The sequence below is a fragment of the Elephas maximus genome, chromosome 1 (genome assembly GCF_024166365.1).
Source record: "Elephas maximus indicus isolate mEleMax1 chromosome 1, mEleMax1 primary haplotype, whole genome shotgun sequence".
Classification (NCBI taxonomy): Eukaryota; Metazoa; Chordata; class Mammalia; order Proboscidea; family Elephantidae; genus Elephas; species Elephas maximus.
The window spans coordinates 62,954,155-62,967,963 of NC_064819.1; the positions used below are offsets into that span (position 1 = coordinate 62,954,155).

Below are 13,809 nucleotides of genomic sequence, written 5' to 3' on the forward strand. Positions count from 1 at the left end.
CCAGAAAAATTAGTTGGTGCCCGGCCACAATCGATGACTGCCCTGACAGGGAGCACAACAGAGAACCCCTGAGGGAGCAGAACAGTGGGATGCAGACCCCAAATTCTTATAAAAAGACCATACTTAATGGTCTGACTGAGACTAGAGGAATCCCGGCGGTCATGGTCCCCAAACCTTCTGTTGGCATAGGACAGGAACCATCCCCGAAGACAACTCATCAGACATGAAAGGGACTAGACAGTGGGTAGGAGAGAGATGCTGATGAAGAGTGAGCTAATTATATCAGGTGGACACTTGAGACTGTGTTGGCATTCCCTGTCTGGAGGGGGGATGGGAGGATAGAGAGAGTTGGAAGCTGGCAAAATTGTCACGAAAGGAGAGACTGGAAGGGCTGACTCATTAGGGGGAGAGCAAGTGGGAGTACGGAGTAAGATGTATATAAACTTATATGTGACAGTGTGACTTGATTTGTAAACGTTCACTTGAAGCTCAATAAAAGTTAATAAAAAAAAAAAGAATAATGGATTTTAACACACATAAGGCTGAATTTTTAACCACAGAGGCCACAGTATAAAGTGCTGTTAAATTTGTTTCTCAGCAGTATTTGTATGCTGTAACTGTTTTTCAAACCTAAATAAACTTGGTCGTGGTTATCAAAAAAAAAAAAAAAAAAAGACTAACAACTCAAGTGGAAAATGGGCAAAAAATAGTAAGGCAAGTCACAGAAACTGAACTGGCTAATGAATATATGGAAATCTGCATAGCCTACCAATAGTGAAGTGGAAATTAATACCATAATTAGCTATAATTTTTCACATTCCTTAATTTTGCATACAAGCTGTCCTCACATTGCAAGGAACCATGTTTTCTGAAACTCATGCATATCGGAACTGTGCTCTTTAAAAGAGCCTGGACACAGCAAGAGACAGAAAGCAGATTAGTAGTTGCCTGGGGGTGAGAATGGTTAAGTCCCATGGCTGCTAACCAAAGGGTCTGCAGTTCAAATCCACCAAGCACTCCTTGGGAACTCTATGGGGCAGTTCTACTTTGTCCTATAGGGTCCCTATGAGTTGGAATCGACTTGACAGTGACAAATTTGGTTTGGTTTTGGTTTTAGGGGTGAGTACAGGGATTGACTGTAAATGGACATTAGGGATATTTGCGGGATGTTGGAAGTGTTCTAAAACTGAATTATAGATGAGGTTGCACAACTCCACATTACTAAATATCATTGAATTGTACACCGAAAATGGATAAATTTTTTCATTTAAAAAATTTCAGTTAATGCTGTTAAAGCAAAAAGATTGAAGGTTTGAAAAAAAGGCATGGGCAAAGAGTTCATATGATTTGACCCAGTAATTCTATTCCTGGAAAACTATCCTAAGAAAATAGCACAACTTATGAGAGAGAATATTTTATGAGAGAGAAAAATGGCTAAGATATTCAAAAGATTTTTTTTTTTACTTTTTTATGGAAAAAATAAATCCACAAAAAACAAAATTCATACAGAAACATTTTAAAATGCTAGCACATTCACCGGGAGCCCTGTTGGTACAGTGGTTAAGAGCTCAGGCTGCTAACCAAAAGGTTGGCAGTTCAAATCCACCAGCTGCTCCTTGGAAACCCTATGGGGCAGTTCCCTCTGTCCGATAGAGTCACTATGAGTTGGAATTGACTCGACAGCAACAGACTTTTTTTTTTAGAGCATTGACCTGGACAAGGCCACTTATCACCGATCACTCATCAGTTCTCCTGATAAGAAACATTCTCTGTTCTCAAAGTGTTCGCGGACTATTGCCTGCTGTCGAGTCAGTTCCAACTCATACAACCCTATATGAACTGCCCCATAGGGTTTCCCAGGTAGTAATCTTTACGGGAGCAGATCACCAGGTCTCTTCATTCTGCAGAGCCACTGGTGAGTCCAAACCACTGACCTATTGGTTAGCAGCTAAGCACTTAACCATTGCGCCACCAGGGCCCCTTGTCACAGACTACCAGAGAAGTAAGACATATATAATCTACTCTAATGTAGTATCCGGGTTCGATTCCCGGCCAGTGCACCTCATGTACAGCCACCACCTGTCAGTGGAAGCTTGCGTGTTGCTATGATGCTGAACAGGTTTCAGTGGAGCTTCCAGACTAAGACAGACTAGGACGAAAGGCCTGGTGATCTACTTTCAGAAAACCAATGAAAACCCAGTCAATCACATCAGATTTGCAACGGGTCATGGTGATGACACAGGACCAGGCAGCATTTCATTCCGTTGTTTTTGGGGTCACCATGAGCCGGGGGCCGGCCAGACAGCAGTGAATAACAGCAAAGTGCTATTGACCAAAATGCTGTGGAAATTACATCTTAAAATACCAGGGCTATTTTTTAAATACTGCTATTGCCTTGTCAAGTACATAGGGTATTTCAGTATGTTTTTTACATAATATAACAACATATACACAAAAATAAAATGCGTTGGTGCAGTGCGTTTGCCTCGTTATCCCCACTCTGTCTTATAAATGAATCAGCTAAGACTCACTGACAGCTTACCCCTTTCTCTTTACTGGCCTGGGTATTATAAACACAGTTCTGGCCAGTATGCCAGTGCTCTTCATCATTATAAAATAAGCAAATCCAGAAGTTACCAAAACATGACTGATGACACATTCTCGATACATTGTTATTATTATTTCATCTATGGCAGAGCCCTGCCACTTACTTGGCCTTAAACAACCTCTGCCTTTTTGTGCACTGGGTCTCAACTCCAACGCAGCGTCCAGTTTCTAAGGAGAGAGGAGGAAACCTGTGGCAACCTGGCTAGACTCCCCCCAAGGAATGCTTACATCACCTGCACCATCAGCAGGACTTGTTCCTTTGGTTTGCAATCCAGTCTTTTCTTCGAGGGGAAAGAGGAGCTGTCTTTATCACTTCAATTACCATTATAAGAAGGCAAATTATAGAGCTGTAATATGGTCCTTGGGGAAACAGTCTGCCCCTGTGGAGATCTGGAGGGACATCTATCTGAAAACCATTGTTGGAAGAGAAATTTAAAACCGATCAGAATTTTTATAGCACTTAGATATTTGTAAACAATACAGAGAAAGGATCTCCTCCTGTTGTGTATGGTCCTGTTTACCTATACAATGAGTGACCTGAGCCAAGTCCACAGCATTGGCTCCTGAAATTAATACCTTTCAAAATACCTAGACGCATTATCTCATTTAAGCCTCACATTCAACCAGTGAGATTTTTATCCAGCAGAGGACTTACGTGAAAAGAATTATACTGTTTCTTACTCTTTTTATATTCAGGAAAAAAATCTACTCAATTACAGAATAATTTATTTACTCTTAAGTGACAAGATTTAGTGCCTGTTTTAAGCCAATTTGCGTAGAGACTGATCCAAACTAAAATTTTAAGCAAATAAAAGCAAATGTGACTTGTTTCTTTTATCATGAAATCAAATATATGTTTGAAATCCACTAACAGGGTTGTGAGGCTTTTTCTGAACATTTAGCTGCTGTTTTCAAATCAATCCCTTTATTTTGTTTCATGAAAGAAACTGTGAGATTTGAAAATTCCCTTGTGTGGTCCCTTCATTCTGTCCCCAGTTGACTCCTGCCCAATTTACCCTCCAGAAGTTGCCATTAACCAGCCTCCTCAGCCCTGACCCAACTATTCCTAATGCTCGGTTAAGCCCAGGCTAAAGCCCAAGTTAAAGGAATCAATGGATTGTACTTCTTTTGGGGTGTTATGATTTTTGTTAAAAACCAGTTGCCCTCCAGTTGATTCCAACTCGTGGCAACCCCATGTGTGTCAGAGTAGAACTGTGCTCCATAGGGTTTTCAGTGGCTGATCATTAGATGATGACCACAATGAACTCAAATACACCAATGATCATGAAGATGACGCAGAATCGGGCAACGTTCCGTTCTGTTGTACATAAGGTCGCCATGAGTCGGAGCCAACTCGACAGCAACTAACAAACACAAACGATTTCTATTGCTTCGCTTTGCTTCGTGCTCAGATTTTTTTTTCCTCTTTTTCCTTCCTGACATCAGGTAATGGGGAGAGTGCCAACAATTTCCATTAATAAGACAGAAGGTTGCCACATATACCTCAGCGAAGATGCACTAGATTGTGAGATTGTGAGTGCCAAGTCATCAGAAATGAACATACTTATCCCTCAGGATGGTGACTATGTGAGTATATTTGAAAAGACTCTGAAGAATTGTTCCCAAGCTTTCATTATTAACATCCTCAGAGATTGATCAACCAACTACCAAGCTATGAGCTTTATTGATAGAACAGTTCACAGGCCGGGCAGGAATTTAGAGAATTGCCCTTCGCACCCTTCTCCCCTGTTAGTTGTTTGATTGATTTCCCCTCACTCCAGGATCTATGAGTTGCAAGGCAGTTTACTAATAATTACCTTAATGGGCTAGCTTTTATCGAGAAGTACCCCATGCATCTGAGTTCCCATTATTTAGGACTCAATATTTTCCTTCAGTATTTTGCTTGCAGCAGAGGCAGGATCCCTGGCGGTACAGTGGTTAAGCACTTCGCTGTCAACCGAAAGATTAGCAGTTCAGTCCTACCAACTGCTCCTCAGGAGAAAGACCTGGTGATGAGCTCCTGTAAAAGATTACAGCCTTGGAAACCCTATGGGGCAGTTTTACTCTCTCCTGTAGGGTTGTTATGAGTCAGAATAGACTCAGTGGCAATGGGTTGGTTTTTAGTTTTTCTGCTGCTTGTGGTGTAGGCAGACAGTGGAGGGGGGTAATAATAGACTAATTTGTGTAGGAACACTTAAGTCAGAGGTTCTCAGCCATGGCATAAGAAGCTTGATAAAAAGGCCACCTCCCAACCCAGTACCTAGAGGTTGGATTCAGGAGGTTTGGAGTGGGGCCCGGGAATATGTATTTTTAGTAGGCATCCCCGATGATTCTAGTGCCAGCAATCCACCAATGGCCCTTCTGAGAAACACCAGCCTAGCCTAAGTGACTTTGCCACCATCGGTTTTTTTTGCCTCCTCTCCTAAACAAAGTAACTTCTAAAAGCAGCTTGCAGATATTCTTGCAAATGAAAAAGGAAGTATAAATAACACTTTGTTGACCATGCAGTGTGGTAAAACTGTAGAATTTACTGTTGTTGCTTCTTGGAAGTAGGTAAATAAATACAGAGATAATTCACTCTGATTCTAACTGTGCAGGAGTCCGGTGAACACGAGAAGATAGGAGAAAACCAAACTATCAGGCACGCCTTTGGGAGGGGCCCCACATCGGCCTGCAGGTCCATCGCCAGCCCTCTATACAGCTGTCAACATGCAGGTTGATTTTCTTGGGCAGACAGATTTTTCTTGGGCGACTGCTGACCTGTTCTCTCCCCTCCCCACCTGTCAGAAAGGTCTTCAGCTCTACAGAGCCATTTGCCACATATTGCATCCTTGAAGTCATCATTTTAGTTTAAAAAACAGAACTCTGCTAACATTGAACCATGCTTCACTACTAGGCATGTGGTTAGTCCGACCCTGAGCTAGAAAAGAGCCCCCTCTTAGGAGCTCTACCTAAAAGACTACTGAAGACCTAGCAATTCCACTCCTAGGTATATAACCAAAAGACTTGAAAGCAGGGGCTCAAACAGATACTTGCACACCAGTGTTCATTACAGCATTACTCACAATAGCCAAAAGGTGGAAACAACCCAACTGACTACCAACAGGTGAATGGATAAACAAAATGTGGTATATCCATACAGTGGAATATTACTCAGCCATGAAGAGAAATGAATTTCTAATACATGCTACAGCACAGATGAACTTTGAAACATTATGCTGAGTAAGATAAGTCACTCACAAAAGGACAAAAACTGCATGACCCCACTTATATAAAATACTTAGAATTGGCAAATGCATAGAGACAAAAGTTTATTAGTAGTTACCAGGGGGCAATGAGGGGAATTGGGCATTATTACTTAACGGATACTGAGTTTCTGCGAAAGAGGGTGACAGACATTTAGAAATGGATAGTAGTGATGGTTGCACAACATGGTGAATGTCACTAACGCCACTGAATTGTACTCCTAAAAATAGTTAAAATGGTAAATGTTTTGTTATATATATATATATATTTACTGCAATAAAACTTTTTTAAAAGAAACAAAACAAAACAAACAAAAACCCTACTGAAGAACTAAACCCAGTACAGGAGAACAGCTTCAGAGTAGGAGAGCCAAAAATGAGAATGCTTTCTGGTCTTGGCAGCTGTTTAAGCAGAGGGCTCGGCTGCATGGAAGTTGGATTTGCTAAGAAAGGCGATGGGGTTTGGATGAACATCCAGACCAATTAAGCTAGAATCCCTGGGGGTGGGGCCCAGGATGTGTATTTTTTAAAGCTTCCCAGGCGATTCTACTATACAGCCAAGATTGAGATCCACTGGCTTAAAGCGTGAGTCTAGGTCAAAACCTGAGCTTTTATGCTGAAAAAGTAAAGTTTTACCTATAGACCGTTACCTTGGGTCCTCAGTCTATGGCCCTCTTCCTGCATTTTCCAGTTGAGGCGGTAGGGAGCAATACACAGGAGGTCCTGCCACAGGGACTGTAATCTGGAAATGGATGGTGTCATGGATTGAATTATGTCCCCCAAAAAATATGTGTATCAATTTGGCTGGGCCATGATTTCCAGTATTGTGTGGTTGTCCTCCATTTTCTGATTGTAATTTTATGTTAAAGAGGATTAGGGTGGAATTGTAACACCATTACCTAGGTCATATCCCTGATCCTATGTAACGGGAGTTTCCCTGGGGCGTGGCCTGCAACACCTTTTATCTTACAAGAGATGAAAGGAAAGGGAAGCAAGCAGAGACAGGGGGACCTCAAACCACCAAGAAAGCAGTGCTGGGAGTAGAGAGCACCCTTTGGTCCCAGGGTCCCTGCTCAGAGAAGCTCCTAGTCTGGGGGAAGATTGATGAAAAGGCCAACAGAGGGAGAAAGCCTTCTCCTGGATCTGATGCCTTGAATTTGGACTTTCAGCCTACTTTACTGTAAAGAAATAAATTTCTCTTTGTTAAAGCCATCTATTTGTGGTATTTCTGTTATAGCAGCACTCGATAACTAAGACAGATGGCAAGGATGATTCATCCATAAAAAAATCAGTCTCTCAGATCTGTCATCATACTTCTATGATTTCCAAAAACGATTTGAAATGGCTGTAATGCACTTACTGTCAAAGAGAGCTTCACTCCAGAGCATTCTCCACTTGGCCTGATGCTTAAGAACCAAAACCAAGCCCCCATTTACTCTCAGTAACAGTCCCAGAAGGTATGCTGGCTACCCACCTCCTCAACACACACACACACACACACATGCAGTAGGTTATTAAGACTCTGGCTTCTTTGCTTAGTCTTAAGATTTTCCATTGCAGATTTCACTCAAGGAGAATTCATTACTCACTATAACAAGGGCCTTCTCTTCAAAATAATAATAATAATAATAATAATTTGCTTCTTCCAAAAGATGTGATTGAGTTCTACATCTAGGAAGAGGTGTGCTCATGGGCGTATTCCACTGAAACATCACATCTCATCAGTGGAGGAGAACAGGCAGCAGTTTACCAGATGCATCGGCTTTCAACCAACACTGTGTACAATAAATCCAGCGAGGCCACAGAAGTCAGGGCCATGGGGGCTGCTCCTGGCCCTCCTTTTACATCCCCTCCTGAAATGACTAGAGAACCACTCTCTGGGGAAAGGGGAGAGTCCAAACTATTTTTATTTTGGCTATTCTTTACCTTTGTGTATGTGTGCGTGCCCAATGGGAAGAGTAGGGTGGCCATGTGAAGGGTAAACAATGTATATGCAACTCTAAGCACATTTTTGTACTTAGTCAGGTACCCAGGTGCTGTCGAGTCTATTCTGACTCGTGACAAGCCCACGTGTGTCAGAGTAGAACTGTGCTCCATAGGGTTTTCAATGGCTGATTTTTCAGAACTAGATCACCAGGGCTTTCTTCCAAGGTGCCTCTGTGTGAACTCAAGTCACTTACTTTTCAGTTAGCAGCCGAGTGTAGTGTGTTAACTGTTTGCACCACCCAGGGTCTCCAGAATAGCCAGGGAACACTGGGATAAAGCCTTGCTCCTCAAAATGTGAGTAGGGCTTCTGCCTCCCTTGGTGCTGCTTCTGTGCTCATTCAGTGCAGACCTGGTACCTCTTTTGTGAAGCAGCAGCTGAGGAGACTCCGGTGCTCACCATGGCTGACGAAAAACCCAAGGAAGGAGTCAAGACTGGGAACAACAATCATATTAACTTGAAGATGGCGGGGGAGGATGGTTCTGTGGTGCAGTTTAGGATTAACAGCCATACTCCACTTAGTAAACTAATGAAAGCCTATTATAAACGACAGGGTTTGTCAATGAGGCAGATCAGATTCCAATTTGATGGGCAGCAAATCAATGAGACAGACACACCTGGACAGTTGGAAATGGAGGCTGAAGATACAATTGATGTGTTCCAGCAGCAGGCAGGTGCCTCCTAAAAAGGGAGCCTGCTACTTACTCCAGAACTCTGTTCCTACAGACCGAGAATATACTCTCAATTAGAAAATCACAATTTGGCTCCACCATATCCTGGCTATGACAGTAGAGTTTTCTGTTTTTTCGTTTTCCCCTACCCCGTTCTTTTGTTGTACATAAAGTAACTAGTGTATGTGCCGAAGCATGTTGCATTTTTTTTTAACTAAATGGCCAATGGTATGTTTTGATCGACATCAAGTGTAGGCGGGATGGCGGAAAACACCCCCTTAGTGAAAATACCCCCTTTCTCCATTAGCAGCATGCTCATTCAGCTCTCATCTTTATATTCCAGTAAGTTATTTTGCTCTCACTGTTTAACAAAAAATGACATAAAAAATCCTTGCATACCTTGTTAAATTGGAGAATTTTAATGGTTTTCATTTATCACTGTAAAGCCAAAGGATGATTTTACAACATTTTTTGTACATAGTTGTTACATGTAGGGCAATCTGTTTTCCTAACCAGTCGACCCACTGCAGTCGAGTTAATTCCAACTCATAGCAACCCTATCAGACAGAGTAGAACTGCCCCAGAGGGTTTCCAAGGAGCAGCTGGTGGATTCAAACTGCCAACCTTTTTGTTAGCAGCCCAGTTCTTAACCTCTGCACCAGTGCTCCAATCTGTGTTTAAAAAATCAGTTAATACGTATTGCCACCAAGTCGATTCTGACTCATAGCAACCCTATACGTGCTGCCCCATAGGGTTTCCAAAGAGTGGCTGGTGAATTCAAACTGCTGATCTTGTGGTTAGCAGCCATAGCTGTTAACCACTATGCCACCAGGGCTCAGACCCATTACCGTCCAGTCCATTCCGACTCATAGCTGTCCTATGGGACAGAGTAGAACTTCCCCATAGGGTTTCCAAGGAGCAGCTGGTGGATTTGAACTGCCAACGTTTTGGTTAGTAGCCTGAGCTCTTAACCACTGTACCACCAGGGTTCCCCTCTAAGTAGGGATAAATTACTCTAAAAGAAATGAACACTAGTTTCCCCCTTCAAGTCATCCATCTTGTCATTTAAATGAATTTCTTGTTTAAAAAAAAAAAAATTAATTAGGGACCAACAGCCTCAGCACCACCTGGGAGCTTTTTGGACATGCAGACCTACTGGATCAGAATCTGCACTTTATCGAGATGCCCAGCTGATTCACGTGTGTGTTGGAGTTTGGTAGAGAGTAATGGGTAAGAGAGGCTGCCTAGTTTTAGATCCTGGCTCTTCTGCTGGTTAGTGATATCATCTTGGGCCAGTTGCTTAACTTCACCAGACCTGTTTCTTGTAGATGGGATCTCTATAAAGCCTAGGTCATAGGATGATTGCAGAGTTAACTGAGTTCATATATGCCTGGTGCTTAAAAAAATGCCTGGTTCTGAATAAGTGCAGCACAGAGCTGCAGACCTGATAGTACATACTTTTGCAAAACAAGAGTTAACTATGATATTCGCTTGTGCCTTTCCATTCCATAGTGCTAAAAACTCTGCACCTGCAGACCCAGTGCAAGCATAGATGTGGAATACACCATTTCCATTTTTTAAATATCTTCTGTTTTCATATAGAAGCCCTGGTGGCACAGTGGCGCCCTGGTGGTGCAGTGGTTAAGAGCTTTTACTGCTAACCAAAAGGTTAGCAGTTGGAGTTCACCAGCTGCTCCTTGGAAACCCTATGGGGCAGTTCTACTCTGTCCATTAGGGTTGCTATGAGTCGGGATCGACTTGACAGCAGCAGGTTTGGTTTTTGTTGAGTTTATATCCATATAGTATTCAAATTACTAATACTCACACACCAGGGTTTTGCTATAAAACTTTTGTCCCGTGCCAGTCTCCCACTGGGACTGACATGACTTCTGCAGGGAAGTAGAGAGGCCTCTGCACAATCCAGGTTTGGGTTCAATAAGATTTTCTTGCCCGTCGTTTGGCACCATTCATATACCCACCTGTTTTCCAAAGGAAGCCTCAGTTGTTGAAATGGCTTTGTTCTTCTTCCAGAGAGAATTTCCGGTTCCTGAACAGTTCAAGACAATATGGGATGGATCCAAGTTGGTCACTGAACCTGCAGAAATTATGGCCTAACCTCCAGAGAGACCGAATCCCCTGATTTCCTGACCCTCCCATATCCAAAAAAAAAAAAAAAAGCAGAATTGAAGACCTAGAAGTTCCAGTAGTACCTGCTGCTTTGGATTGGGCCTCCAGTAATTCTGTGCTATGGAAACAGCGCTGTTTTGGGCACACTGTAGTGGGCATTTTGAAGTATTTAATGTTTCTTCATGATTCGCCTTCATGTGTGATTTTAGTTCCACATGACTGTGAGCATTACGTATTTAAAGGTTAAAAAAAAAAAAAGAAAAGGAAGTCTGTTCCCCTCATGTCATGAACACGGTAACCAATAGGTAAAAATACTGCATGGTTCACTTTTATGCTTATGTTTAATTAATTGCTAGCCAAAAAATAAAATCTTTGAGAGACTAAGATGTACGTTTTTACTTTTTAGATAATTTCGATATGATCTAGTAATAGTGCACCCTGAAAACTGTACAATTTTTTTCTTATTTTTGACCACACGTCCACCTTTATCAGCATGAACACATTGTCAATGTGAATACATATTTCAGCCCATATTTAAAAAAAAAAAAAGTTAGAGGTCCATATTAAGGGTCAAATTTACTTTCTTGATCCTCGGAAGACTATATTCTTTATAGTTACTTAAAACCAAAAATAAATTCCGGTTAGCCATCTTAATTTTTTTTTCTGCCATGTCACGTGAAAAACTGTATTGCATCAAGATTTTTATGCCAAAAAGTTGATAGGAGGAAACCATTTTCCTTGACATATATATAAGACCTCACAGTTTTGCTCTAAAGATCAAGCTCAGTTTTCGTTTTCCAATTTTGAACCTGTAAATGATGTCTGTAGTGTTCCACTTACTAGCCAGTCTCAAAAAGAAACATGAAAAAGCCATAGATGTACTACTTCTTCTAAAACCGAAGCAATTATTTGTTGGTTTGGCTTGCCATTCCTATTTTATAGTCTTGATAGTACGTGCTTTTTTAACACAAGACTAACTCTGATATTCGTTTGTGTCTTTTTCAGTCCATAGTGTTAAAAAACCTGCAACTTCTTGGATCACTTGTAATGAATCATAGTATAATGCTTGCAGACCCAATACAAGCCTATATATTGTGCCTATTACAGCCTTTGAAATACACCATTTCCGTTTTTTAAATATCTTCTATATCTGTATAGTATTCAAATTACTAATGCTCATGTACCAGGGTTTTGCTATAAAAGTTTTGTCCATATGAATAATGTTGTGGCTTTAGTAAATAGCATTTTTCGACTGTGAACTTATTCTGAAATAAAGTAAAATTCTAGTTGTTTAAATACCATGATTAATTCTGGGTGTTAAAATTATTCCCTTCCCTTCCTTTATGACTTGCTCTTTGCTCAGGTCAGATTTAAGGAAAACAGCTGAGTCCTTCTGGTCAAATCAGAGAATTTACCCAGCCTGCCATCAGCTTCCAGGTGTCTTTGGGACAGAGATCAGATAAAGAGATTTGCAATTGGAATGAATGTCAGAAGATTCTAGAATCCAGTTTTCTAATCATCCTGATAGAACTTTATTAATTTGAAAATCCCAGCAAACAAATGTATTATTACTGATACTGAGAAAAATTTTCCAAAGAACAAAAAATTTGAAGTAGAAATAAAAGACAATAAAAAAGGACATACTGCATACCCATTGGAAACCCTGGTGGCATAGTGGTTAAGTGCTACGGCTGCTGACCAAAGGGTCGGCAGTTCGAATCTGCCAGGCACTCCTTGGAAACTCTATGGGGCAGTTCTACTCTGTCCTATAGGATCATTATGAGTTGGAATCAACTCGACGGCACTGGGTTTGGTTTTTTTGGTTTTTGCATACCCATTATATAGCAATAATTTTGTATTGAGAAGTACTTATTCAAAATTCTTAGTATCTGTCACTGGCCTTGAATTTGGCATCAACCTTTCGAAACACTTCACCACAGATATTGAAAATCTGTACTTGAGATTTGAATGCTTATTTTACCAGCCCTTACCGCACTTCTACACAAATAACATACACTTTCTACATTTGTTTGCCAGCCCTGCCCACCCACCTCAAGGTATTTTTGTAAGTGCCACTGCGATAGCAGTGCTTACAAAAATACCTCACAGGGGGAGGGCACAGAGCCCTGTGGTACCACGGTTAAGAGCTTGGCTGCTGACCAAAAAGGTCACAAGTTCAAATCCACCGGCCACTCCTTGAAAACCCTATGGGGCAGTTCTCCTCTGTCCTATAGCATCGCTGTGAGTTGGAACCAACTCGACAGCAGCAGGTTTTAGTAAGCCATCTACCGGCTTTTGAGTAGGCTGAATTTGTGGAGGAGGGGTGGACCTTGGCAATGTATAAGGAAATAAGACAATTATCAAAAATACTGCATTTGAAAATAAAAGGAGGTGGAGCCAAGATGGTGGACTATACAGATGCTTTCAGCAAGCCCTCTTTACAACAAAGACCTGAAAAAAACAAGTAAAATGAGTATATTTATGACAAGCTAGGACCCCTGAGCATCAAAGGCAAGCTTAGAAAGCAAACTGAGGGGTAGGGGGAGGAAGATACGGTTCAGAAGCGGAGAGGAGTTACCTGAATCACATGGAGCCCTCAGGCACCATTCCCGGGAGTGGCTGCGGCGGGCTGGTACTAGCATTCGGCTGCAGTTTCCTCAGGGAGAAGCAGCCAGACACACAGCCTACTCACACCAGCAGAGCCAGAGAAGAATGGCTTGTACTTGCATACACTTTACGCACCACCCTCCCCCACCCTCATCCCTGCTTCCAAGTGGCTGACTTTCCTGGGCCTGAGATAGGCCCTGTTGAGTGCCTAGAGCCATCCTCCCTGCCTTGGAGAAGGAATAAATTTGCCAGTGGGGGAAAAGATAATTTGCCAGCTCCACTAACCAGGGGAGCTCAGGACAGAAGTGGCTCCTGTCCAGGCATAAATGGTCTGTGGACTTTGAGTACATTTCCTGTGTGGGCCTATTTCAGGAGAATAGGCCCTTGTTGACAGACTCCAACCATTTCAGCTGTGCAGTGGAGAGGTGGGTGTTTGATGTTTGACAATGCTTTGCCTATTAAACAAGGTCCTCATCTACCCACATCAGGGGCATAAGGACTGGTAACTCCACTCAGGTCACCCAGCCACCTGTGACAGGGGTCCAAGGATAACTGGTACCTCCCAGTC

General features: G+C 42.0%; 2 protein-coding genes across 2 annotated transcripts in view; both read left to right on the forward strand.

The window, feature by feature from the left end:
- The window catches only part of CAP2 (cyclase associated actin cytoskeleton regulatory protein 2), a 209,245-nt gene extending 197,427 nt beyond the window's left edge, over positions 1–11,818 (forward strand). Inside the window, exons 12-13 of the mRNA XM_049884544.1 lie at positions 4,054–4,194; positions 10,539–11,818. Coding sequence (XP_049740501.1) covers positions 4,054–4,194; positions 10,539–10,622 — 225 coding nt within the window. The 3' untranslated portion in view covers positions 10,623–11,818. The remainder of the gene's footprint in view (positions 1–4,053; positions 4,195–10,538) is intronic.
- Positions 7,477–8,866, forward strand: LOC126076108 (small ubiquitin-related modifier 2-like). The gene has a single exon (XM_049884555.1). It carries the CDS (start codon positions 8,237–8,239, stop codon positions 8,519–8,521), a length of 285 nt encoding a protein of 94 aa, XP_049740512.1. The 5' UTR covers positions 7,477–8,236; the 3' UTR covers positions 8,522–8,866.
- Positions 11,819–13,809: the final 1,991 nt, after the last annotated feature.